This window comes from Phoenix dactylifera, chromosome 12, assembly GCF_051530095.1.
Source record: "Phoenix dactylifera cultivar Ajwa chromosome 12, Ajwa_hap1_PhDact_Kaust_v1.1, whole genome shotgun sequence".
Lineage (NCBI taxonomy): Eukaryota > Viridiplantae > Streptophyta > Magnoliopsida > Arecales > Arecaceae > Phoenix > Phoenix dactylifera.
In genome coordinates this window covers 18,285,668-18,310,477 of record NC_143201.1, presented here as the reverse complement: position 1 = coordinate 18,310,477, position 24,810 = coordinate 18,285,668, and the positions used below count along the sequence as shown (strand labels likewise).

General features: G+C 35.3%; 2 protein-coding genes across 8 annotated transcripts in view; one reads left to right on the top strand and one right to left on the bottom strand.

Annotated features, from left to right (window-relative positions):
* The window catches only part of LOC103705729 (fimbrin-2-like), a 27,135-nt gene extending 6,216 nt beyond the window's left edge, over positions 1–20,919 (top strand). For 2 of the 6 annotated variants that reach the window (XM_088708749.1, XM_088708751.1), the window contains exons 5-14: positions 12,805–12,843; positions 13,074–13,142; positions 13,259–13,375; positions 16,019–16,233; positions 17,452–17,607; positions 17,683–17,882; positions 18,051–18,208; positions 18,510–18,606; positions 19,861–19,952; positions 20,070–20,530. In XM_088708749.1, coding sequence (XP_088564875.1) covers positions 12,805–12,843; positions 13,074–13,142; positions 13,259–13,375; positions 16,019–16,233; positions 17,452–17,607; positions 17,683–17,882; positions 18,051–18,208; positions 18,510–18,606; positions 19,861–19,952; positions 20,070–20,252 — 1,326 coding nt within the window. In that variant the 3' untranslated portion in view covers positions 20,253–20,530. Of the gene's footprint in view, positions 1–12,804; positions 12,844–13,073; positions 13,143–13,258; positions 13,376–16,018; positions 16,234–17,451; positions 17,608–17,682; positions 17,883–18,050; positions 18,209–18,509; positions 18,607–19,850; positions 19,953–20,069; positions 20,531–20,839 lie in introns of those variants that run through there. The other 4 variants (XM_088708750.1, XM_088708752.1, XM_008789562.4 and 1 more) reach the window with 4 other exon arrangements.
* On the bottom strand, positions 18,528–24,810 carry LOC103705730 (rho GDP-dissociation inhibitor 1-like). 2 transcript variants are annotated; one of them, XM_088708756.1, is made up of 5 exons: positions 24,337–24,765; positions 23,830–23,896; positions 22,906–23,124; positions 22,610–22,734; positions 18,528–18,661 (listed from the first exon to the last, which is right to left on the bottom strand). In XM_088708756.1, the coding sequence occupies exons 1-5, from the start codon at positions 24,625–24,627 to the stop codon at positions 18,593–18,595; spliced, it is 771 nt and encodes a 256-aa protein (XP_088564882.1). In that variant the 5' UTR covers positions 24,628–24,765; the 3' UTR covers positions 18,528–18,592. The 2 variants fall into 2 exon arrangements, with proteins under 2 accessions (XP_088564882.1, XP_008787785.2); XM_008789563.4 differs by lacking the exon at positions 18,528–18,661 and adding an exon at positions 22,175–22,518 and having other exon boundaries at positions 24,337–24,810.

Below are 24,810 nucleotides of genomic sequence, written 5' to 3'. Positions count from 1 at the left end.
CAATCAGGTATAAAATACCTAAAGCACATATCTGTAATCAAGATGTTTGTATTGAAACATCTTTTATGTTAGTTAAAAATTTAACACAAGATATAATTTTGGGAACTCCTTTCCTAAATGATATTATGCCAATAACAAAAATAGATAATTCTGGAATTTATGCCCAGAAGGAAGGAAAGCCGTTAGTATTTCTGTTTATAACGGATCCACATACCAAAATGATAAATGAAATCAAAGATATCCTTATAAAAAAGGAAAATCAGCTAAACTTCTTAAAAAAGGAAATGACAATATACAATATAGAAGAAGATCTAAAGAAACCATATAATCAAATTAAGATTAATGAAATAGAGAATCAGTTTAAAAATGAAATCTGTAATGAACAACCCAATGCCTTTTGGGATAGAAAAAAACATCAAGTCAGTTTACCTTATGAGGAATCATTTAAGGAACAAAATATTCCTACTAAGGCTAGGCCAACTCAGATGAACCAAGAATATTTAATATTATGTAAAACTGAGATAGAAATGCTTCTAAAAAGAGGACTAATAAGAAAATCTTCTTCTCCTTGGAGTTGTACTGCTTTCTATGTTAATAAAAATGCAGAGAAAGAAAGAGGAAATCCAAGATTAGTAATCAATTATAAGCCCTTAAATAAAGTGTTAAAATGGATAAGATATCCATTACCAAATAAAAGAGATTTGTTAGAAAGACTGAATGAAGCAATTATCTTTTCAAAATTTGATTTAAAATCAGGATACTGGCAAATTCAGATCAAAGAATCTGATAGATATAAAACTGCTTTCACAGTACCATTTGGTCATTATGAATGGAATGTAATGCCCTTTGGATTAAAAAATGCCCCTTCTGAATTTCAGAAAATTATGAATGAAATTTTTAATGACATACCATATATAATTGTATATATAGATGATGTTTTGATATTTTCGCAAAACTTTGCCAGTCATATTAAACATCTTAAACACTTCAAAATGGTAGCCCATAAAAATGGTTTAGTAATATCACAAAGAAAAATGAACTTGTTCCAAACCAAAGTAAGGTTTTTAGGACATTATATTTCCCAAGGAAAAATAATTCCAATAGAAAGAAGTATTGAATTTGCATCAAAATTTCCTGATGAAATAATTGATAATAAGCAACTTCAAAGATTCCTAGGAAGTTTAAACTATATATCTGATTATTATAAGAATCTAGCAGAAGATACTGCTATTCTATATGGAAGGCTTAATAAAAGTCCGATTCCGTGGAGTGATTCGCACACCAAGCAGGTAAAGAAAATTAAGTCAAAGGTAAAAAGTTTACCCTGCTTAATATTAGCTAATCCTAATTGGTTTAAAATCGTCGAAACCGATGCATCAGATATCGGATTCGGAGGAATTTTAAAGCAATTAGACCCTGGTAATAACAAAGAAATTCTTGTCAGATTTGTTTCTGGAAAATGGAATCCAACTCAAAAGAAGTATTCTACTATCAAGAAAGAAATGCTTTCAATAGTTAAATGTATATTAAAATTTCAAAGTGATCTGTTAAATCAACAGTTCCTGTTGAGGATAGACTGCACAACAGCAAAACAGATCATAGAAAAAGATGTTAAAAATTTAGTATCCAAGCAAATCTTTGCTGGATGGCAGGCACAGTTGTCTGTTTTTGATTTTAATATTGAATACATTAAATCCGAAGAAAATTCTCTTCCAGATTTCTTAACACGTGAATTTTTACAGGGATGATTCCTCTTAGAGGAGCATATGCTCGAGGAAGAAATTCTTCTCGAGGAATCAGGGGACGCAGTGCCAATGCACTTCCCATGAATACAGAAAATTTTCTGTTTCATAAACAGCCAGAAAGGGTACCACAGATGGTGGACCTAGCAACCTACTTGGGACAACAAAAACAAAAGCAGGTTGAACAGCAAAATGCTGCAAGAGAAAATCTCTCTTCTTCATCATCATCTAAACCAACAATGAAAGAGGTGCTTCAAGAAAGTACTATTGACACCTCATTCTTGCAAAATAATTGCGAGACTATTATAATGTACCTAAGTCCAAGTGATATCGAACAAATGGAAGACCCATGGTGCATTCGTCAAAAATATTTTGATGAGCAAGGATATCCTTCGATGCAAGACAAAGACAGACAGATAATGGAGAAATTATTGCTCCTTACTGAATCTGTGGAAATTAATCACAATTTCCATAATAATAATATAAATAATTATATCAATTATAGTAAATGTACTATTTGCAGGATCATGCAGCCACAAGAATGGGGATTAGATCCCAACAGGCCAATAATGATAACCAAGTATGGTTATGAAATTATGGCGACCTACTGGGACTACGTCGAGGCTTTTACTAACTTATTTTTTTATGAAAATTTCAAGAGAAAGCATTCTTGGTTTTTACAGGTACATCCTGATGTTCTAGCCAAACCCATTCCGGGTTGGTTCAACAAATGGTGGACTTTCTTCGGCCCTGATCTAAAAATATTACCTAAAGAATTATTAGATCTTTTTGAAGAATGGGTGGACAATCATCCCGTCATCAACAAAATGACCGATGATCAAATATGCACTACTACTTGTCCTATGATCTATTTCATAGAGAACAGAATCCCCTGGATCTGGAAGTGGACCCTATCTACTGGATTTGACTCCAATAATATTCCAGTACTAAAAAGAAATGCTCTTTACAAATGGTGGGTAGGAATGCCCAAAGACAAACTAGATGGCATAATAACTACCATCAAAGGAAATATTCATCTTTATAAGGAGAAAAAAGTATTTGGATCTCCTCAACAATCCAGCACTGATGATGACAACTTATTTATGTCCATGAAACATAAATTAAGTAAGAGATATCCTAATATATCTGAAGAAGAAGTAAAGGCAAAATGCCTAGAAAAAATCAAGAAGGAATTCTTCGAAGCATTTGATGATAAATCTATGAAGTCTGCCTCTTCCCAACAATCTTCATCAAATACTCCCGAAAACACAAGTAATACTTATGATTGCTTAGCAGGAGAAGCACAAGATCCAAATGAAGATCTTGAAGTTCAGAATACTCCTACTCCAATGGAGGAAGTATGACAAACTATTCTCACCCGAAGACCTGGACAAAAGGGAGCAGTCAAATCTGTCCCAAAACCAGATAAAGGAAAGACTGTGGTCACATCAAGCTCAGGATAAAACCATCCTGTGAAGAAATAGCTTCACCGACATCTTTATGTATACAGTGAACAAATGAGTGATTCACTGACAGCTTTATATCCTGTCACCTTTTACTTTCCAGCTATGAGTGGTTTTGTAAATCTGTGTGCACCCCTGGTTTTGTAAATCTGGTTTCTGGTTTGTTTTCCTTCTATAAAAAGCCCCCTTGAGATGTGTTCAAGGGAGGCGAAAAATATCGAATGAAGAATTACTTTCTTCCATCTCATCTTTCTTAGTCTTGCTCCTCTTCTCAAATTGTGGTATAAGAAGAGGTAGGGGAAGATGAAGGAGAAGAAGATGATGATGAAGGAGAAGAAGGAGAAGAAAACCAAGAAGTCGAAGAAGAAGGGGAAGAGAATGAACAAGGGGAAGAAGATGGAGGAGAAGAAGAAGATGAAGAGGGTGGCGAAGAAGAAGAAGAGCAAGAGAAGAGGGAGAAGAAGAAGAAGGAGAAGAAGAAGAGGAGGAAGGAGAAGAGGGAGAAGTAGAAGAAGAGGAATTGAGAAGAGGAAGAAAAAGAAGGAGGACAAGAAGAAGTAGAAGAAGTACAAGCTGAAGATGATGATGAAGGATGAGAAGGAGAAGAAAACGATGAAGGAGAAGAAAAGAAGAAGATTAAGACAGGAGAAGTAGAAGAAGGAGAAGAAGCAGAAGAAGATGAAGAAGAGGATGGAGTATTACAAGAAGAAGATGATGATGATGATGATGATGGAGGAGAAGAAGAAGGAGAAGAAGGAGAAAAAGAAGAAGTTGGAGAAGCAGGAGAAGAAAAACAAGTAGTGGAAGAAGAAAGAGAAGAAAAGGAACAAGAGGAAGAAGGAGGAGGAGGCGAAGAAGAAGAAGAAGAAGAAGATGGGGAAAGGAGAGGAAGGAGAAGATGAGGAATAGGAAGAAGTGGGAGGAGAAGGAGGAGGTGAAAGAACAAGAAGAAGAAGAGGAAGAGGAAGTAGATGGAGAAGAAGAAGTAGAAGAAAAAGAACTGGAAAAGGAAGAAGAAAGAGAAGAGGGAGAACAAGAAGAAGTGGGACAAGATGGAAAGGAAGAAGAAGGAGAAGAAGGTGGAGAGCAAAAAGATGAAGAAGGAGAAGAAGAAGGAGAAGAAGAAGAGGAAGAAGAAGAAGGAGAAGAAGGTGGAGAGCAAAAAGATGAAGAAGAAGAAGAAGGAGAAGACGAAGAAGATGGAGAAGAAGAAGAAGAAGAAAGAGAAGAAGTAGTAGACGTAGAAAAAGAAGAGGTAGGAGAAGAAGAAGAAGATGAAGAAGAAGAAGAAGAAGAAGAAGAAGAAGGAGAAGAACAAGAAGAAGTTGGAGAAGAAGGGGAAGAGAAAAAAGAAGTCGAAGAAGGAGAAGAGAAAGAGCAAGGGGAAGAAGATGGAGGAGAAGAAGAACATGAAGTTGGAGGATAAGAAGAAGAAGCGCAAGAAGAAGAAGAAGAGCGAGAAGAAGGAGAAGAAGTAGAGGAAAGAGAAGTGGGAGAAGTAGAAGGAGAAGAAGAAGAGGAAGGAGAAGAGGGAGAAGAAGAAGACGAAGAATGAGAAGAATAAGAAGAAGAAGAGGAATGAGAAAAAGGATGCGGCCTGAACACCCTATCTCGCCATCCCGGCTTTAGTGGGTACAAATGGCCTTCCTACGGACCATTGCTCCTTAGAGAATAAAACAAAAAGTTTTAAGGTCTGAATATTATACCTTCATATGCTCCTATCACCAGTAGCTTAGCCAGCCATTCTGGCTATGCTCAGTTCCCTACCTTAGTAAGGTTGGCTTACCGAGACTTTTCTCCTGCGCTTATGTCTCGGCCTAATACCCTTACTAATGATAGTTGCCTACAGATTACCGACCCGAGGTACTACCAGTAGCCTCCCTCTTGGGTTCGGAGATATGAATATATAATATTATTGATCTTAAAAGAATTTATCTTATGCTAGTTTCTGTAATTATTAGACTTTTAATTATTTATCCTATCACAGGACTTTGTCTTTTAAATCTTATCAATCTTGCTAAATTCATACCATATCTGAGTTTTGGTCTATAAGTCCCTCACGGATGCGGCCTGAACACCCTATCTCGCCATCCCGGCTTTAGTGGGTACAAATGGCCTTCCTACGGACCATTGCTCCTTATTAGGAGGGCCTTTTGAATTTGAGAAGAGGCTCTGATACCACAATTTGAGAAGAGGAGCAAGACTAAGAAAGATGAGATGGAAGAACAATTTGAGAAGAGGAGCAAGACTAAGAAAGATGAGATGGAAGAAAGTAATTCTTCATTCGATATTTTTCGCCTGCCTTGAACACATCTCAAGGGGGCTTTTTATAGAAGGAAAACAAACCAGAAACCAGATTTACAAAACCAGGGGTGCACACAGATTTACAAAACTAGGGGTGCACACAGATTTACAAAATCAGGGGTGCACACAGATTTACAAAACCACTCATAGCTGGAAAGTAAAAGGTGACAGGATATAAAGCTGTCAGTGAATCACTCATTTGTTCACTGTATACATAAAGATGTCGGTGAAGCTATTTCTTCACAGGATGGTTTTATCCTGAGCTTGATGTGACCACAGTCTTTCCTTTATCTGGTTTTGGGAAAGATTTGACTGCTTCCTTTTGTCCAGGTCTTCGGGTGAGAATAGTTTGCCATACTTCCTCCATTGGAGTAGGAGTATTCTGAACTTCAAGATCTTCATTTGGATCTTGTGCTTCTCCTGCTAAGCAATCATAAGTATTACTTGTGTTTTCGGGAGTATTTGATGAAGATTGTTGGGAAGAGGCAGACTTCATAGATTTATCATCAAATGCTTCGAAGAATTCCTTCTTGATTTTTTCTAGGCATTTTGCCTTTACTTCTTCTTCAGATATATTAGGATATCTCTTACTTAATTTATGTTTCATGGACATAAATAAGTTGTCATCATCAGTGCTGGATTGTTGAGGAGATCCAAATACTTTTTTCTCCTTATAAAGATGAATATTTCCTTTGATGGTAGTTATTATGCCATCTAGTTTGTCTTTGGGCATTCCTACCCACCATTTGTAAAGAGCATTTCTTTTTAGTACTGGAATATTATTGGAGTCAAATCCAGTAGATAGGGTCCACTTCCAGATCCAGGGGATTCTGTTCTCTATGAAATAGATCATAGGACAAGTAGTAGTGCATATTTGATCATCGGTCATTTTGTTGATGACGGGATGATTGTCCACCCATTCTTCAAAAAGATCTAATAATTCTTTAGGTAATATTTTTAGATCAGGGCCGAAGAAAGTCCACCATTTGTTGAACCAACCCGGAATGGGTTTGGCTAGAACATCAGGATGTACCTGTAAAAACCAAGAATGCTTTCTCTTGAAATTTTCATAAAAAAATAAGTTAGTAAAAGCCTCGACGTAGTCCCAGTAGGTCGCCATAATTTCATAACCATACTTGGTTATCATTATTGGCCTGTTGGGATCTAATCCCCATTCTTGTGGCTGCATGATCCTGCAAATAGTACATTTACTATAATTGATATAATTATTTATATTATTATTATGGAAATTGTGATTAATTTCCACAGATTCAGTAAGGAGCAATAATTTCTCCATTATCTGTCTGTCTTTGTCTTGCATCGAAGGATATCCTTGCTCATCAAAATATTTTTGACGAATGCACCATGGGTCTTCCATTTGTTCGATATCACTTGGACTCAGGTACATTATAATAGTCTCACAATTATTTTGCAAGAATGAGGTGTCAATAGTACTTTCTTGAAGCACCTCTTTCATTGTTGGTTTAGATGATGATGAAGAAGAGAGATTTTCTCTTGCAGCATTTTGCTGTTCAACCTGCTTTTGTTTTTGTTGTCCCAAGTAGGTTGCTAGGTCCACCATCTGTGGTACCCTTTCTGGCTGTTTATGAAACAGAAAATTTTCTGTATTCATGGGAAGTGCATTGGCACTGCGTCCCCTGATTCCTCGAGAAGAATTTCTTCCTCGAGCATATGCTCCTCTAAGAGGAATCATCCCTGTAAAAATTCACGTGTTAAGAAATCTGGAAGAGAATTTTCTTCGGATTTAATGTATTCAATATTAAAATCAAAAACAGACAACTGTGCCTGCCATCCAGCAAAGATTTGCTTGGATACTAAATTTTTAACATCTTTTTCTATGATCTGTTTTGCTGCTGTGCAGTCTATCCTCAACAGGAACTGTTGATTTAACAGATCACTTTGAAATTTTAATATACATTTAACTATTGAAAGCATTTCTTTCTTGATAGTAGAATACTTCTTTTGAGTTGGATTCCATTTTCCAGAAACAAATCTGACAAGAATTTCTTTGTTATTACCAGGGTCTAATTGCTTTAAAATTCCTCCGAATCCGATATCTGATGCATCGGTTTCGACGATTTTAAACCAATTAGGATTAGCTAATGTTAAGCAGGGTAAATTTTTTACCTTTGACTTAATTTTTTTTACCTGCTTGGTGTGCGAATCACTCCACGGAATCGGACTTTTATTGAGCCTTCCATATAGAATAGCAGTATCTTCTGCTAGATTCTTATAATAATCAGATATATAGTTTAAACTTCCTAGGAATCTTTGAAGTTGCTTATTATCAATTATTTCATCAGGAAATTTTGATGCAAATTCAATACTTCTTTCTATTGGAATTATTTTTCCTTGGGAAATATAATGTCCTAAAAACCTTACTTTGGTTTGGAACAAGTTCATTTTTCTTTGTGATATTACTAAACCATTTTTATGGGCTACCATTTTGAAGTGTTTAAGATGTTTAATATGACTGGCAAAGTTTTGCAAAAATATCAAAACATCATCTATATATACAATTATATATGGTATGTCATTAAAAATTTTATTCATAATTTTCTGAAATTCAGAAGGGGCATTTTTTAATCCAAAGGGCATTACATTCCATTCATAATGACCAAATGGTACTGTGAAAGCAGTTTTATATCTATCAGATTCTTTGATCTGAATTTGCCAGTATCCTGATTTTAAATCAAATTTTGAAAAGATAATTGCTTCATTCAGTCTTTCTAACAAATCTCTTTTATTTGGTAATGGATATCTTATCCATTTTAACACTTTATTTAAGGGCTTATAATTGATTACTAATCTTGGATTTCCTCTTTCTTTCTCTGCATTTTTATTAACATAGAAAGCAGTACAACTCCAAGGAGAAGAAGATTTTCTTATTAGTCCTCTTTTTAGAAGCATTTCTATCTCAGTTTTACATAATTTTAAATATTCTTGGTTCATCTGAGTTGGCCTAGCCTTAGTAGGAATATTTTGTTCCTTAAATGATTCCTCATAAGGTAAACTGACTTGATGTTTTTTTCTATCCCAAAAGGCATTGGGTAGTTCATTACAGATTTCATTTTTAAACTGATTCTCTATTTCATTAATCTTAATTTGATTATATGGTTTCTTTAGATCTTCTTCTATATTGTATATTGTCATTTCCTTTTTTAAGAAGTTTAGCTGATTTTCCTTTTTTATAAGGATATCTTTGATTTCATTTATCATTTTGGTATGTGGATCCGTTATAAACAGAAATACTAACGGCTTTCCTTCCTTCTGGGCATAAATTCCAGAATTATCTATTTTTGTTATTGGCATAATATCATTTAGGAAAGGAGTTCCCAAAATTATATCTTGTGTTAAATTTTTAACTAACATAAAAGATGTTTCAATACAAACATCTTGATTACAGATATGTGCTTTAGGTATTTTATACCTGATTGGTAACTTATTTCCTCCAGCTGCAGTTAATGACTGTACTGTCTTTTGAAAATAAGTTGTTGGAATTAATCCTTCCTGGATGCAGTTTAGATCTGCACCGCTATCTATTAATGCTTTGGCATTTTCTAGTGCAAAACTCTTGTTTATTACTAGATTTATTTTTATATACCATTTTTGGTATGTTATCTGGTTTAATATATTTAAATAATCAGGAAGATCATCTGTTTCCTGTTTTATATCCTTACCTTTTATAAAGGATGTCTGAGACTCTTCTCTTGCATTTTCTAGGCTAGATATTCTAGTATTAAATCGTTCATTTTCATTTTTTAACATAGATATTTCTATTTTTAGCTGTTTTATTTCATGTTTTAAATCTTGTAAAGAAACAGGTTTTTCTTTTATCTTATAACTATTGAATCTATTCATAACTTCTTGAAACTGATATCCTTTATTAGGTAATATTAATCTTGACGATTCTCTGTTATTTGGATTTTTTTCTATTAGAAATTCTAATAACTGTTTTTTTATATTGTGATCAGTAATTTGATCTATAACTTTTAATATCTCTTCTTGACTGTTTGTCAGTACATTTAATGATCTCATTCCTACAAAAGATTTCCAATAATCTTTGTCACATTGTACTATATTACATTGACATTTATCTGACTTTGTTTGATCTTCTGATGAAGTTATTACTTCATTTATCTCATCCTCTGATGAGCTTGAATAATTACTGTCTTCTTCTGAAGATGAGTTTATCATAAGTTTCATTAACTGGGTTTTCAGATTATCATCTATTTCTAAGGAATTAATTTTTCTTCGCATTGAGCATCTATTTGCATAATGCCCAAATCTACCACACCTATAACATTTAGGTTCTTCTTTGATAACTCTCTTTTTCTTTTTTCTCTTAATAGCATGTTTTTCTTGCTGTTGTTGCTTCTTTTTAAAGTATCTTCTTTGCTTATATGCTTTATACTCTTTACGAGGTGTTTTATGTACATATTTTTTGTACCTTCTTTTCTTTCTATTTGACCCTTCTGGGTTTTGTTGCATGTCATATGCAAATTGGTGACAGAAATCACCTAGTTGGTGTTTTTCTGTTTGTGCTTGCTTTTTTATTTGTTTTTTAAGTTTTAAATCATTACATATATTTAATCCTTCTTGAACACATACTCCTATAATTTGTCCATAGGTGTATTGTTCATAATTTATATTTATTCCACCCTGTCTATCTCTTAAAGTTTTCTTTATTCTTGCCGCAAATAAATATGGCAATCCATCTATAAATTTAGATTTCCATAATTCAGAGTTAGGATCATTTACTTGAAATACTCTGGTCATAAAGGTATCCTTATACCATCTAAAATGTGTTAAAGTAGGGCATTTTAGATTAAGTAATAGAGTTCTCATTGAATCTCCATCTTTTAATTCTAATCCTACAAAATGTTGGATTATGGTTACACACAAAGTATATACTGCATCTTGTTCAGTGTCTATACCTATTGTACCACTGCTAGTTGGCCTATCTGGCTCTACCTTTATGGTTTTTATATGTCCCATAATTTCATTCCTTTGGTTGTCATTTAAATATGCCTGCCACCATCCTTTTAACTGACCTATAAATCCAGCTATTATGAATTTAACAATTTCATGATCAGTGTTACCATTCTGTTGGCAAATTGTTGAATACATCATTATTCTATGTATTACATCTAAAATCTGTTTATCAGACATTCCATCTATATTCCATTCATAGATGTGTTTTCCAGAATAAGAATTCTGAAATGGTTCTCTCTCCTCATGTAAGACATCTAATGGAGAGGGCCTTTTGTAATAATATTTTTCTAATGGTCTAGGTTCATATTTTATCGGATTTATTTTTAGTTCATTCATCTGTTCTTCAAACTCATCTAAGTCTGAGATATCTTTTTCAGATAATTGTTCATCTGAATCTATTTTAAGGGTTTGTGCAATTTTATTGCATATTTCTTCCGAACTACTTTCGTCTGATTGTTCGCTATCAGGGTTAGTCCTAGAATTCCTATTAACTACCCCTATATGTATTCCTTTTAATTTTTCTTCTAAAACCTTTATGAACTCTGCATTGGGTTTTTCTAGTCTGAAGTTTTTTACTTCTGGAGGTGGTTGGATTACAGGAGTTATTGATTCCTTATCTTCTTGTTTAGGATTTTCTTTTAATTTTTCTAAAATTTTTATATCTCTCTCCAGGTCTTTATGTACTGCATTTAATTTCTTTTCTAATTGTAACAATTCTGTTCCTATGCAATATAAGTATGCATTTGTATAATTTTGAGCTCTTATTAGAGTGTTTAACTCTCTGATTGTTATATGAGCATGTTCCATCTTACTTAAGTTGGAATAAGCCATTGCTTCAGTTGACTGAAGTTTTATCATTTGTTGCGGAGGAAAGGGTGAGTTTATTATCTCATCCTGTACCGTTGTCCATGTTTTTTGGAGAACTAATATTTCTTCGTTTTTCTCATTTGTATAAAATTTCAAAAACCAAGGGGTAAAATATTCTATCTTTTGATAGTATTCCAGTTCCTCATAATATTTATTTTTATAGTATCTTAATTCTAGCGGAGAAAATTTTCCCAAATACCATATTCTAAATGGTTTATTACCTTCTGATTGAAACTCTTCATTGAGTTTTCTTCTTATGTAGCTTCCTTGACTATAATCCATTAAATATGGAAACTCATTTCTGATCGAGTAGGAGATTCCTTACTCTTATAAATTCCATAGGGAATATTATTTTTACTTATATTTATTTCTTCTACAACATTTGTCTCATTGTTTCTAGTTCTGGAAGTAGAAGGTCTTGTATCTAAACTTCTACTTGACATTGACCTGCCAATTTCAGGAATTTTGACCTTTCTTGTAGAATTATTAAACATGATTTCTACAGACCCATCAGTCATTTGAATTATCTGGTCTATGTTCGTGTTTACTATTGGTGGTGTTGGAATTTCTTCTTCTATAGACCATGATTCTGGAAAATTTATTTCATTCCATGAAATTAATCTATTTGTGGCTATTCTCGTTGTTTCTAGATTTGTATATACTAGAGTTGTTTGACCCTTTTGGGTATCTACTATGTTTTTAGGTACTAAAGTGTTTAGTACTTTAAAATGAAGTCTATAGCTTATTGCTATTACTTCTGAGCCTGGTATAAAGTCATAACCAGATGTTATTATATTTAGTTTTAAGGCTTCATATAAATTTGTGTCTGTCAAAGATAGACTAAGGTTTGGAACACAGTTGAAATACACTGGTCCATGACAGAGGCTAGTTTCCACCACCGCTGCTAAGGAGTCTTTAAATAGATTACATCTCCCATCTCTGATGGTTGACATTAAACTAGTATTATTTCCTAGTAAAGTTAATGGTTTAAAAGCTACTTGAATCATTCCTATATGTAGGAACTGATACTTTTTTCTATATTTTTCAATATCTTCTTTCCTTAATAATTTAAGGGTTTGTGGTGTTCCATCTGTTTGGAATGTTTGTTCAATTGTTTTTATTATCATCTTTGAACTGAAATCCCATCTACCTATATGATAGATTTCATTGGGTAATACTTTTGGAATTGTCCAATTATTAATTTCATCCATTGATTTTGGATATTCAATGAGTTGAGCATTTTTTACAAGATGATTATCTTGTTGATGTATGGAAGAATGTTCCATAATTGCAGCAGAATGGTGAATAGGAGATATGAATATATAATATCTTATGAAGCAATTATCTTGTGGTAGATCTTTTCTGAGACTTGTTTCTGTCCATATTTACTTACCACTCATATACACTTGCAGCCTCATCTGGTTCTTGGATTGATATCTCAAATTATTAAGGTATGTGCTGGTGATCTCTGAATGACTTTAATTGTGTCTTGAATATGCAAAATTCCAAAAGGCAATACTTGTATTTACAGTCTCAAATTGCTGTCTTGTTAAATAAACAGATTAACATAATTATATATTAGAAAAGCAGCAACCGTACGGCTCTTGAGATTTTCTTTCAATATCATATTATTTTAGGGGAAAAAAAAAATTACCATGTGTTTATCATAATGCCACTACAGATACAACTTTTGGCGGATGTTAACCTGAAGAAAACTCCTGAATTAGTAGAATTGGTTGATGACAGCAAGGTGTGTCACAATATCTTATTCACAATAATAATTTCCTTTCAGAAATTTTGATTGGCTTTCAGAGTTAAGTTTAAAAAATTTTGCATCAAGTGCCTTGAATTATTGTGGTTTTACAGGACGTTGAGGAGCTGATGAGTCTACCACCAGAGAAGATACTACTTAGATGGATGAACTTTCAGCTGAAGAAAAGTAGCTTTAAGAGACTGATAACGAATTTCTCATCAGATGTAAAGGTAGGCCCATGTGACTTTTAATTTAAAGTTAAATAATTTTTAATATATTTTGCGTATTTCAACTTTGAATTTCAAAACCTAGTAATCCTTTTTATTTTTTTCAAGATGTTGTATGATATATAGTTTATTTTTAATCAGCAACAGAACTATCTGAAAAAAATTGGGGAACATCAACCTACCAACTTTTCATGAATTTTGTTCAGTAAATCTGTAAAGCATATATTTACTATTAAATTAATTTGTCTTCGCTGCCAAAAGTATATTTAGTTTTCAATTCATAGATTTTTTGGTAAATAAATTCTTAACTTCAGCCAATATAATTTAGGTTGTTCCTACATAGCTTTTAATGTGTTACTAGTTATCAACTAAAGAGTTAGAACTAAACAGTCCTGCAACTGTTAATCATACTTGAAACATCTAAAAGCGCACATGGTCCCAAAATAATGTATTCTGTGACTGATTGGTACATGGGTAAGAACCAACGAAATATTTTATGGTTTTAACCCTTTTAGATGCTATAGATCATGAATTGACCATTTAAATGGCACAAAAAACGTATGCTTATGAACAGATATGCCCATAAATGCTACATGCATATGTCTGAGCTTGCAGATGTGTTTCTCCTATTTCAATCAAATTCAGTGCTGGAGGTTCCAAAATGAAATCTACAACATTGAGCATGCTGTGCGATGTTTAGAATGCTTAGAAGCTAAAAAATTGTGTGTTTCCGAGGTCTCCTTGCTATCCAATTCTCCTAATTGTTAGTTTTAGTGGCAATACAATGTTTTATTTTTGTTTAATGGTTAGAAACATCCAAAATAGTTGAGTTTTGGCTTGTATTTGATTTAAGATGCCTAGATTATGGTCAATGTTTTGGATTTTTAATTTAAATACCTACAATATTTTTAGAACACTAATTGTATTAATGCTATAAATTTTAAGATGGAATTTCAGAGATATTTCATATTTGATAGTATAGATTGTCATTTTGGGACTTCCATAATTGATACTTGTCTAACTAGGTTGCCCCCAATTCTATCTGTTAAAATTCTATCTAAAAATCCGGGCATTTAGATGGATGGGCCCCAGAGTATATGAGCATCATAAGAGTTCTTAACCTATCCGATGTGGGATTATTATTCCTCAACACCTCCTCTCACATATAGAGCCCGAGGGATGGAACTTGGAACAAGGGGCGACACGTGCATTAGTAAGTGAGAGTGTGGAGGTTTCAGTAGTCAAAAAGGATTGGTGGGCTCTGATACCATGTTAAGATCCTATCTAAAAATCCGGACATTTAAATGGATGGGTCCAAGAGTATATAAGCACCACAAGAGTCTTTAACCTATCCAATATGGGATTATTATTCCTTGACCGATCCATCATAAAGGTCACTCCTTTTCTATATGTTGAGGAATAATAGTCCCACGTCGGATAGGTTTACTCTTGAGGTGCTTATATACTCTTGGACCCATCCATCTAAACACCTAGGTTTTTAGATAGAATATTGATATGGTATCAGAGCCCGTTGAGGAATAATAGTCCCATATGGGATAGGTTAAGGACTCCCATGGTGCTTATATATTCTTGGACCCATCCATCTAAATTTTTGGGTTCTTAGATAGGATCTTGACATGGTATCAGAGCCCACCAATCCTTCTTGCTTATCGAAACCTCCATGCTTCCACTTATTAATCCATGTGTCACCCCTTGTTCCATGTTCCGTCCATTGAGCTCTACACATGAGAGGGGGTGTTGAGGAATGATAGCCCCATATCGGATATGTTAAGGACTCTTGTAGTGCTTATATGCTCTTGGGGCCATCTATCTAAACGCTCGAGTTTTTAAATAGCTAGGAAATACTTGAACCCATATCAAATAGCACTTAAATAAAAGAATCAACAGTTTTGGAAGTTTTTACTGATACATCAAGTAGTTATAGGAGGGAAAGTTTTCAAACCAAAGATAGAATATTTGATGTAATTGGAGGTTTAGAAATACTTGGGTGCTAATATGTTGTTAGAGACGCATAAATTGCTGGAGATCCATTTGCAGGTAGCAGAAGATTTAAACATGAGGGGGCCAATAGCCTTTTTCATCAGACATTATTCTGATACCCTTTTTTGTCAGATATTATCCTGATACCCTTTTTTGTCAGACATTATTCCATCTTGGCATTTGCCTAGTGGGCAGGCAGCCTACTTTGTCAGTCAGTAGTTTCTACCAGGTTTTAGATAGCATTAGGCTGTCATGTTTTCTTTTAGCTTGACTTGTGGGCTTCCCATCTTCCCATGAATTTTGTGAGGCCCATCGTCAACCTAAGTTAGAAGTGTACTGGGTGTAGTATTGAAAACATAACCTAAATCTCCTTTTGTTTCATCTACCAAAAAAATGTCCCTCTTTTTTTCTCTAAACATGTTTAGACTATCTTTATGCGACTCTGATATATTAAAAGTCCTGTTTCATGTCCAGATATATCTGTGCTATTTTTTCAGTGTGGAATTTCAGAAATATGTATTCTTTGGTGGGATTGTACATTTCAGTAATTGAAAAATATACAGTCGACTGCATCCATTGTATAATCTTTCTAAACAGAAAAACCTGTGGCTCATTCATAAGTTTTGATATCTGTTGCTACTGCAGGATGGAGAGGCCTATGCTTGTTTACTGAATGTTCTAGCACCTGAACACAGTAGTAAGCCATCAGCAATGACAGTGAAAGATCCTCTACAAAGAGCAAAATTAGTTCTTGAACATGCAGATAAGATGGGTTGCAAAAGATATCTGACCCCAAAAGACATCGTTGAAGGTTCACCAAATCTTAATCTTGCTTTCGTTGCGCATATTTTTCAGAAAAGGTGAGGATCATGGTGAATTTCTGAGCTCTTTCAATCTTTTGAGCTAATATGTTGATTACAGGTATTGTTTAAAAGAATAGTCCTTGACCAGCCACCTTCATCAGGGAAGAGTGGCATGTATTTCAGGCAGTTGCCTAGACTTGATATACATGCTTCTATTTGAAGATCAACCATGTGTACATACATACAAATTTCTGTGAAGACCCTGATTTGAAATTTGTAATAATATTTTTGCAATGGTTTTGTAGGTTTTTTGTTTTCTTCTTGAAAGTATTGTATGTATAATTGAGCAATATTATATTGGGAGTTCATACTATAATACGAGTTATTCAGGACAATTGGGAAGGACCTACATATGCATATTGTACCTGAGGGTTAGGAAAAAGCTTGGGCTTATGTCAACAAATTACATTGCTTTTCCATTATATAGAACAAGACTGGAAAAGGCAATTTTGACCATTATAAAAATTATAAGGGTCAAAAATTCTATTTTATCTGTATAGTGGAGGTTAAGTCCGATGTAGGGGAGCTCAGGTTGATTGGATGATTCGTAAAGATCCCTAGTGGACTTGTAAGTATTGCAGATGTCTTGGGCCGATTTCTGCAAAGTCAGCCGATTTAATGGATTTTCGGATAGGATCATTGCATAATTGAAAATAGGATATCAGAAAATGAGCATTAGTTCATTGAATCAGAAACCCATAGTATCTAAACTTGAATAGGCATTCAAAGGAGTGGCATCTGACGATATAATTTTAGAGAGTAAGGCATGAGAAGGAGGATATAGAAGAAAAGATTAGACAGAGAGAAAGAGGGGCAAACCTGGTCAAGACCTTTCTTTCAATTAAAATAAATTTTTAACAATCTTTATTATTCTTTTCTCTAAACATTTCCTATTTCTCGTGGCCACAATAATCAATTGCTTACTACTTAAAAAAGGATTGAACTTACCGTGCTTTGCAGCTTTATGCCAGTGCTTGGCATGCACTGGCATGGCAGCATGCCAATTGCCAGGTACAGGCATACAGCTGATACCTTGCGCCAATTGCCAGGTACAGGCATACAGCTGATACCTTGCTGATTGGGCTAGTAAGGCAATGGCATGGTACATAGCATGCCCTGCCTGTTGATGCTTACTTTCATGGTTTCTGTGAGACGTATAGATATGCATATACTTACATGTGTGGGTACTGAGGAATATTTACTTGTTGGCTGTAGGAATGGGTTATCATCACAGATGAAACAAATCTCATTTTTAGAAGTAATGTCTGACGATATACAAGTTTCCAGGGAAGAAAGAGCATTCCGATTATGGATAAATAGCCTTGGAATCTCAACATACATCAATAATGTTTTTGAAGATCTTAGAAATGGGTAAGCTGTTCGTATTTCCTGTTTTTTCCTTGCTATTTGATATTTAGGCTGAGAAATATTTCTGTGATTTTGCAGATGGGTCCTTCTAGAATCCATTGACAAGGTAGCTCCAGGAGTAGTCTGTTGGAAGGTTGCAAACAAGCCACCAATTAAAATGCCATTCAGAAAAGTAGAAAATTGCAATCAAGTTGTGAAAATAGGGAAACAATTAAAATTTTCACTGGTTAATGTTGCTGGGAATGATATTGTTCAAGGAAATAAGAAACTCATTTTGGGTGAGTTTAAAATGACTCCAAAGCCATCTGCATTTTTTTTATTTTTCCAATTACATCTGGGATACTTGACTTTTAGCGTTGAGCTCTCTGTAGTGGTGTATTTGCAACTTAAGCATAAATTATCAATGCAAACTTCTGCTGTTCAGATAAATCTTGGTCTTTTTTCAGCTTTTTTATGGCAATTAATGCGGTACAATATCCTCCAACTTTTAAAGAATTTGAGATTGCATTCTCATGAGAAGGAGATAAAAGATATAGATATATTGAACTGGGCTAATGATAAAGTAAAGAGTTCAGGAAGGCACTCTCGTATGGAGAGTTTTAAGGTAATGATGTTTCTACATTTCATTTTTGCAAAGATGGTCTATTACATGATTCCGTCAAAGTATTAACCATAACATTTGCTGTTGTGACCTGTAGACCTATCTAGGAAATACACAATACCAAGAATTTTTTTTTAAAAAAGTACATATTCTATCATACTGTTAATATTGAAGATGCTCTCTCAACTAGCCATGGTTCTACATTCTTTAGCCTTTAACTTTTTTTGCTTTGTTGCCAATGAGAAAAAAAACAATTGCTTATGGAAAACTTTGATAATGCAACATGGTTTTTCCATGTATACAGGATAAAACTCTTTCAAGTGGCTTTTTCTTCCTTGACTTGCTTAGTGCTGTGGAACCTCGAGTTGTGAACTGGAGCCTTGTTACTCATGGAGAAAATGGTAAACTCTGACATCCACAATGCTGTTTAAGCTGTTCCATTTTCTTTTGTTGCACCTGAAAATGTAGGTTTTTCATCAAGAGATACTTTATTTCAATTTATTTACAATTACTTGATACCATAATATCATCTTGTTTATCAGATTATTCTGTTCTTCCTATAACAACCTACAAATGTTCCTATGTGAAAAGATAAACTACATACATATGAGTAAATGAGGGCACTTTTTGTAATAAGTTAATGTTGTGGATATATTTAAGCCCTCATACAATGCCTTCATATTTGGACCATGTGTCTGACCCAAGAACACCATGCACTTTCCTGGATACAAGACAAAGAGCATGTTCTCCAGATTTGTCACATCCATGGGATAGTGATTAGACATCTCTGGACTGTTAAACTGAACCATCTGACATATGTCTGTTTCAAGCTATTTCCTTGCTTATCTGTGGCCATGAATTAACATGTATGGGCTCACGTTCATATCTGTGTGGATATTTAAGAATGGACATACTATGACTAAAGAGGATTCTTATTGCCTTCAATTGCATATGTTTGTATTTGGCTACTCATGTGCATTGTCATTGTTGGCTTTCTAGCACAATATCACAAAGGATGTATCTGAACAAGAAACGAAACATGCCCATATCATGGATTTTACTGTAGAGAGATTATTGCTCTTCATCTGATGTCAGTAAACATGTCCTTTGATCCAGCCCATATCATCTTTAGATCCTCCAGAGTTAGATTTTTATGTTTACATTGTTGATGTGTTTCTTTCTTCTTGCTTTTAGCAATCAAGACCCAAGTTATAATTACGTCCGAAGTTTTCCTTCATTGATCTGGAAAGACAATCATGATTAGTAACATCTGAGATGAGTAACAGTTAGTATAATCATGACTTCATTTAGACGTATAGAAAAAACTATTAAATTCCAAATATATACATATGATTTCCTTCCCAGAAAGAACCCAGATATGCTATTATTGCTGCTCGAGTTCTTTTCATATATCATCTCCTATGAATTTATTATGAGAAAATTCCTATTCTATCTAAGCTGTGATGTGATTTGCTCTGATTCCTGTATCTATCTAGTTGTTGAGCACTGATAGAGTAGTTTTCCTTTGAAATTAGACTTTTGGAAAAGTGGACTTACTGTTGCCCCTTTAGTTGACTTTATGTTAGTGCTAGGTGTTCATCACATTCTTAGTATAGCTGAAAATTAATGGGTTAACAATTGGAAGCAATGTGCAGATGAAGAGAAAAAGATGAATGCCTCTTATATAATCTCAGTAGCAAGGAAGCTCGGTTGCTCCATATTTTTGCTGCCGGAAGATGTAGTAGAGGTAATTGGTCAATTGAAATTAAAGAATTGAAAATGAGTTACTTTTGAAGGTGCCATATTCCCTGAGTTGCTGTTTCCTGTATTCTTTTGTATGATCCTTCATGATATACTTTGTCAGGTGAATCAAAAGATGATGCTTACACTGACAGCAAGCATAATGTACTGGCACTTGAAAAGGCCAACTGAAGACGGATCTGTGGATTTGGATGGTCAAAATGGAAGTGCATCTGAAACTATCTCAAACTCTACTCTAGATGATTCTGCATCTGAGTCCTCAACAGATGATAATGGAAGCAGATAGGTGTGCAGTAACCACAGACAGCTGACAATCTACTTGAACTACTAATATCTATTGTTTCCTTTTCTTCTTTCTACCTGTTTTTTTAAATGTTTGAGATAACAGGATGCGTTGGACATTGTCATGACTTAGTCTCAGATTTAGATTGGGAGCAGTTTTTGTAGGTTCTCATGGTTTGGTAGGACAGTGATGGGTACATGAAGTGCCCAATCAAACGAAAATAGTTGATTGTAAATACTGACTAAAATTGTTGCCTAATTACAATTGAAGTTGTTTCTTTACCAAAGTTTCTCTAGTTATCGTCCTGCTTCCTCAGTATCTCAGGGAATGTGACACTGCATATGTCCCTTGTAAATACTGACTAAAATTGTTGCCTAATTACAATTGAAGTTGTTTCTTTACCAAAGTTTCTCTAGTTATCGTCCTGCTTCCTCAGTATCTCAGGGAATGTGACACTGCATATGTCCCTTGGTGTGAAAACATGCAACCCTATTCAAATTAGTAATCTCAACTAGAAGTGAAGTTTTTTGGTCAAGACTTTTTGCTTCGACCACAACTGACCTTTACAGGAGCATTTCTTGTGGTCACAGACAAAGCAGACATCACATGATAACAGGAAGAGCGAGGAATAGAGGCAGATCAAGCTGGTGCTTTTAATACTATGGATGGGAGTCAAGGTGATATGGTATGGCTATAGTGCTGGAGTCTTGCAACCAAGCTTGTGATATTTTGGTTCCATGAGGTCTAAGAAATTTGTATCATCAGAGATACAAATGGTTGATTACAAACCCAAATACCTGGGACCTGTTATGGATTTTTAGGTTTTTGTAGCTTGTTTTTGGTTTGGGATGCTTCTGTTCTATGTATCAAGATCTTAGTTTTCTCGTGGGATGTTAGGGATTTCAGTAGTGAAGGTAGGAGTAATTTGGTGAAGGTTTTTTGTTTTTCAGAGGAAGGTAGGTTCATTGTGCCTTTTCTTAAGAAAATAAAGTTGATTTGCCTTATGATATTCAAGTCTATTTGTCTCCTGCTTTGATCAGTGAAATGTAAAAGATACTTGGTTGACAAGGCAGGAAGCTGGAGGAGCATGGGCAAGGTTTTAATTGAGGTGCAACGCAATGGATTCAATAGTTTCCTTACTACTACCTGCTTATGGATATACTTTAGCATGATCAATTCCTCTTGCAAGGATTTATCTTCAGGTATTTAGATATACAGCATGTAATCAACACCTGAGGGAGATAAGCCGGTTACGATGCATATTAGAGAATCTTATATGCCTCAGGAGGCATATCAGAACTTGCAATGCTAGTAAAAAACAAAATTCAAAGCAAGGTCGGTGGAACCGTCCTAAATCGGGCAGCTCCAATGGAACCATCCTAAATCGGGCAGTTCCAGCAAATTCGAGCCGTACTGGTGGCTCACCAGTTGGGTTCCAACAATGAAAACAAGACCTGTTGTCGGAGCCGGAGAAGAAGAAGGAAAAAGATAGAGAAGGGAGGGCCGGAGGAGGGCGGCGGAGCCGGCAGAAGCCCCCTCGGGGGGGTGGAGGCCGCGACAGATAGGTCGCGGCTAGTTCTCCTGTTTTGAACACGGCCTCTGCCGATCCTCCTCCGGCATCCGTCACCCTCCTCCAACCCTCTCTCCCCCACTCACTCTCTTTCTCTTTTCCTCTCTCCCATGATATTGTGCCCTCTCTCGATATAGGCCCGGCACGGCCTGTATCGAGTTGTCCCGCTAGAGAACCGGTATGGTGTCTAGTACCGGTTCCTCTGACCTTGATTCTGAGATTGTAAAAGTTAGGAACTTTAAGGTGCATTAAGGTGGAGGTGAAATTCCTATCTTGAGGCTTCCTTCCAAAATATTTCGAAAAACAACCAAATAGATCCTTGAAACAAGACAAGGAGAGTAAGGAATTAAAATAATTATCAAAAAGAATCTCTATATCAAAGGTTGAGAGAGAGAGAGAGAGGGAAAGAGAAGATTCCAGCATGGGACTATAATAGTTCAGTACATTGCTCCCTCAGCTTACTTTCTTGTGAAGTCTGCCATTCATCCAATTGCAATTATGCAAAAAAACTAGTAAATTCTCTCACCTAAGCCTTCTAGACAAAAGATCAATTTGAATTCACTTGTGGATGGAATCATACAACATCTTTAATCAATATCAGTAAAATTAGTAGTTTGCTCAAGAAATCGCTGGCCAGTCCCTTCTAATCTCGAAGTAGTAACTCATGTCCAGATATACCTTCCCATCATCATCCACAAACTGGAGCAATGAGAGGCACAAAATCATAATCTATGCATTTTTAGAAAATATATATATATATATATAAAATGGTACTTGTATTACAATTTACCTTTGTCCTAGCAGAATAGGATCCCCTTGCAAATATACCAGAAGGGGTGGTCTCTTCTTCCAATTCATATGTGTAAGGTTCCTTCTGAGGACTGAAAGTCCCTAACATTACTTTTCTGTTCTCCACTGTGAAAAGATTAGACATACTACTTAAACAGGGAAATTAATGAACACTGCATATAAAAAAGAACTTAAGAAGACATTGGAAGGTAAAGTTATTAAGAAAATTAATGAATTCAATCAAGTTTAGGTATTTGCTCTAGTTCTAGCGGAAGAAACAAAGAGAATCTATTATACCTCTTACTCCAGTCTTCCACACTGTGTTTGTGTATCTGAGTCCAGAGACAATGTTGTTGAGGACGGTGAAAGAGAACTTGAGACGGTAGCGGCTCCCATCTTTGAGTGCAAATGCATAGCCCTTTGCATCAGGGACGAAGGGAATTGGTAAAGCAAGATTCGGACGATCAGGAGTTAGGATGGTAAGGTTTAGGATTTTTACTTCTGGATCTGGATTCTCTGTAAAGATCCCAGAGAAAAGTTTTTCAGAAAAAAAAAAAAAAGATATATATAACAAGAAGCAGAACAAGTTTTACTGAATATATCTCATGTCAAACAAACTACATTTTCCATTGCCAGACATAAAAATATATATGAACTTATTGAATCATTGTGATGCATTAAAGCTTTTATATAGTATTTCTGCCCCCTTTTTTTGAAGAAGTAAGTTTGAAACCAAGAAGCCAGCGAACAGTGAAATCAAAGGAGCAACAAAATATTTGTTGTCAGCAAGAATGTTAGACAACATAGTTCGGAGATAATTGCTTCCAAGGTTCAGCATGGCTTAGTTGAAGATTAAAGTTACAAAAAAAAGATGCAAGAATGGAGACGAATTGGAGTCACCAAAATAATTATATTTAGCAACCACGGTATAAGTGGACTATAAGGTAAATCAAATACTTCAAACATTAGACTATTAATTTATTTTTTTGATAGAAACATTAGAATCTTAATGAAATACCTAAATAGACAGGTATACATTTCATCATTTCTAAATAACCGTCCCATGTAACAATGGAATATCATTCTCTAAAATCAAGACGGGAATATCATTCTCTAAAAAAAAAAACTCAACGCATTCACTTATCAGACTGGCATATAAGGAGAGTGAAGAAATAATTAAGAACTAAATAAATGAGAAAAATGATTTCCAAGAAGGAATACCTCCAACATCAGTAAGATCAACACTGCCAAGCAGCTGTTCTTTCCACCTCCTCAAGCTTTCATCATCCTGTCAAACACATTCCCCATTTCCACTATTAGAAAGAGACCTAGCCAGCCAACAAGGATCTAAAAAACAATATCTCTATCATGGTTCGCCGTACCAGCCAAAACTGGATGATACGGAGTGTATCGTACCAGTCCAGTACCGATATCTAGTATGGGAGATGTACCGATATTCAATATATTGAAAAGATTTTAAAACAATATCTCCATCATGGTTCGCCGTCCCAGCTAAAATCGAATGATACGGAATGTACCGTACCGGCTCGGCACCGGTGCCTTAAATGGAAGGTATAACAACATTCTATACATCAAAAAGATTCTGTATCGTATGTACCGATACAATGCTAATGTAGCACCGGTATAGATCCAGTATTGAAACAACGAATCTTGATCTTCACATTTTCTTAACCAAATCTAAGAACACCAAGTGTGCCACCAAACCACCTTATCCATCTCCAGCTGCTCCTTGAGTGGGACCTGGCGGCCCAGCTGCACTGCTCTCTTATCCTCGTCGTCATCGTCCTCATCGCCGGCGTCGTCGTCGTTGATGTCGGTCGAGCTGACCGAAGTGCAGCTGAATTTCCTGCTCAGCTTCTCATCTGCGTCGCCATTGGTTTTCTCCACCTCCTCATCCTCCTCATACAGCTTCTTGTTCTCGTTCTCTTCTTTCTCCATCTCCGGGGTGGCAAGGTCAATGTCCTTGGAGCCTGAAGGAGCTCCCAGAGCAACAGACATCAGCTCTCCTTGTTCTTCTTGTTTTCAGATAGAGAGGAGAGGAGAGGGAAGAGGGGAGGAAGAAGAGGTCTTTGCTGTTTGAACCCCACAACCTTGGATCGCGCAGACGGTGGAAACCTGGTCTTTGTTTGTTTTCAGGGTTCTATTTTTTTGGGGGAGGCCGTTGAGAAATTTTTTTTGGCT

Bases quoted from the DNA above. Each gene is read 5' to 3' on its own strand.
- LOC103705730 (XM_008789563.4), bottom strand. From the start codon at position 24,627: ATGTCTGTTGCTCTGGGAGCTCCTTCAGGCTCCAAGGACATTGACCTT. The intron at 23,897-24,336 runs GTGGTTTGGTGG...TGTGTTTGACAG, and splicing joins AGCAGCTGGAGATGGATAAG to GATGATGAAAGCTTGAGGAG. The intron at 22,519-22,609 runs GTAAATTGTAAT...TCATTGCTCCAG, and splicing joins CCTATTCTGCTAGGACAAAG to TTTGTGGATGATGATGGGAA.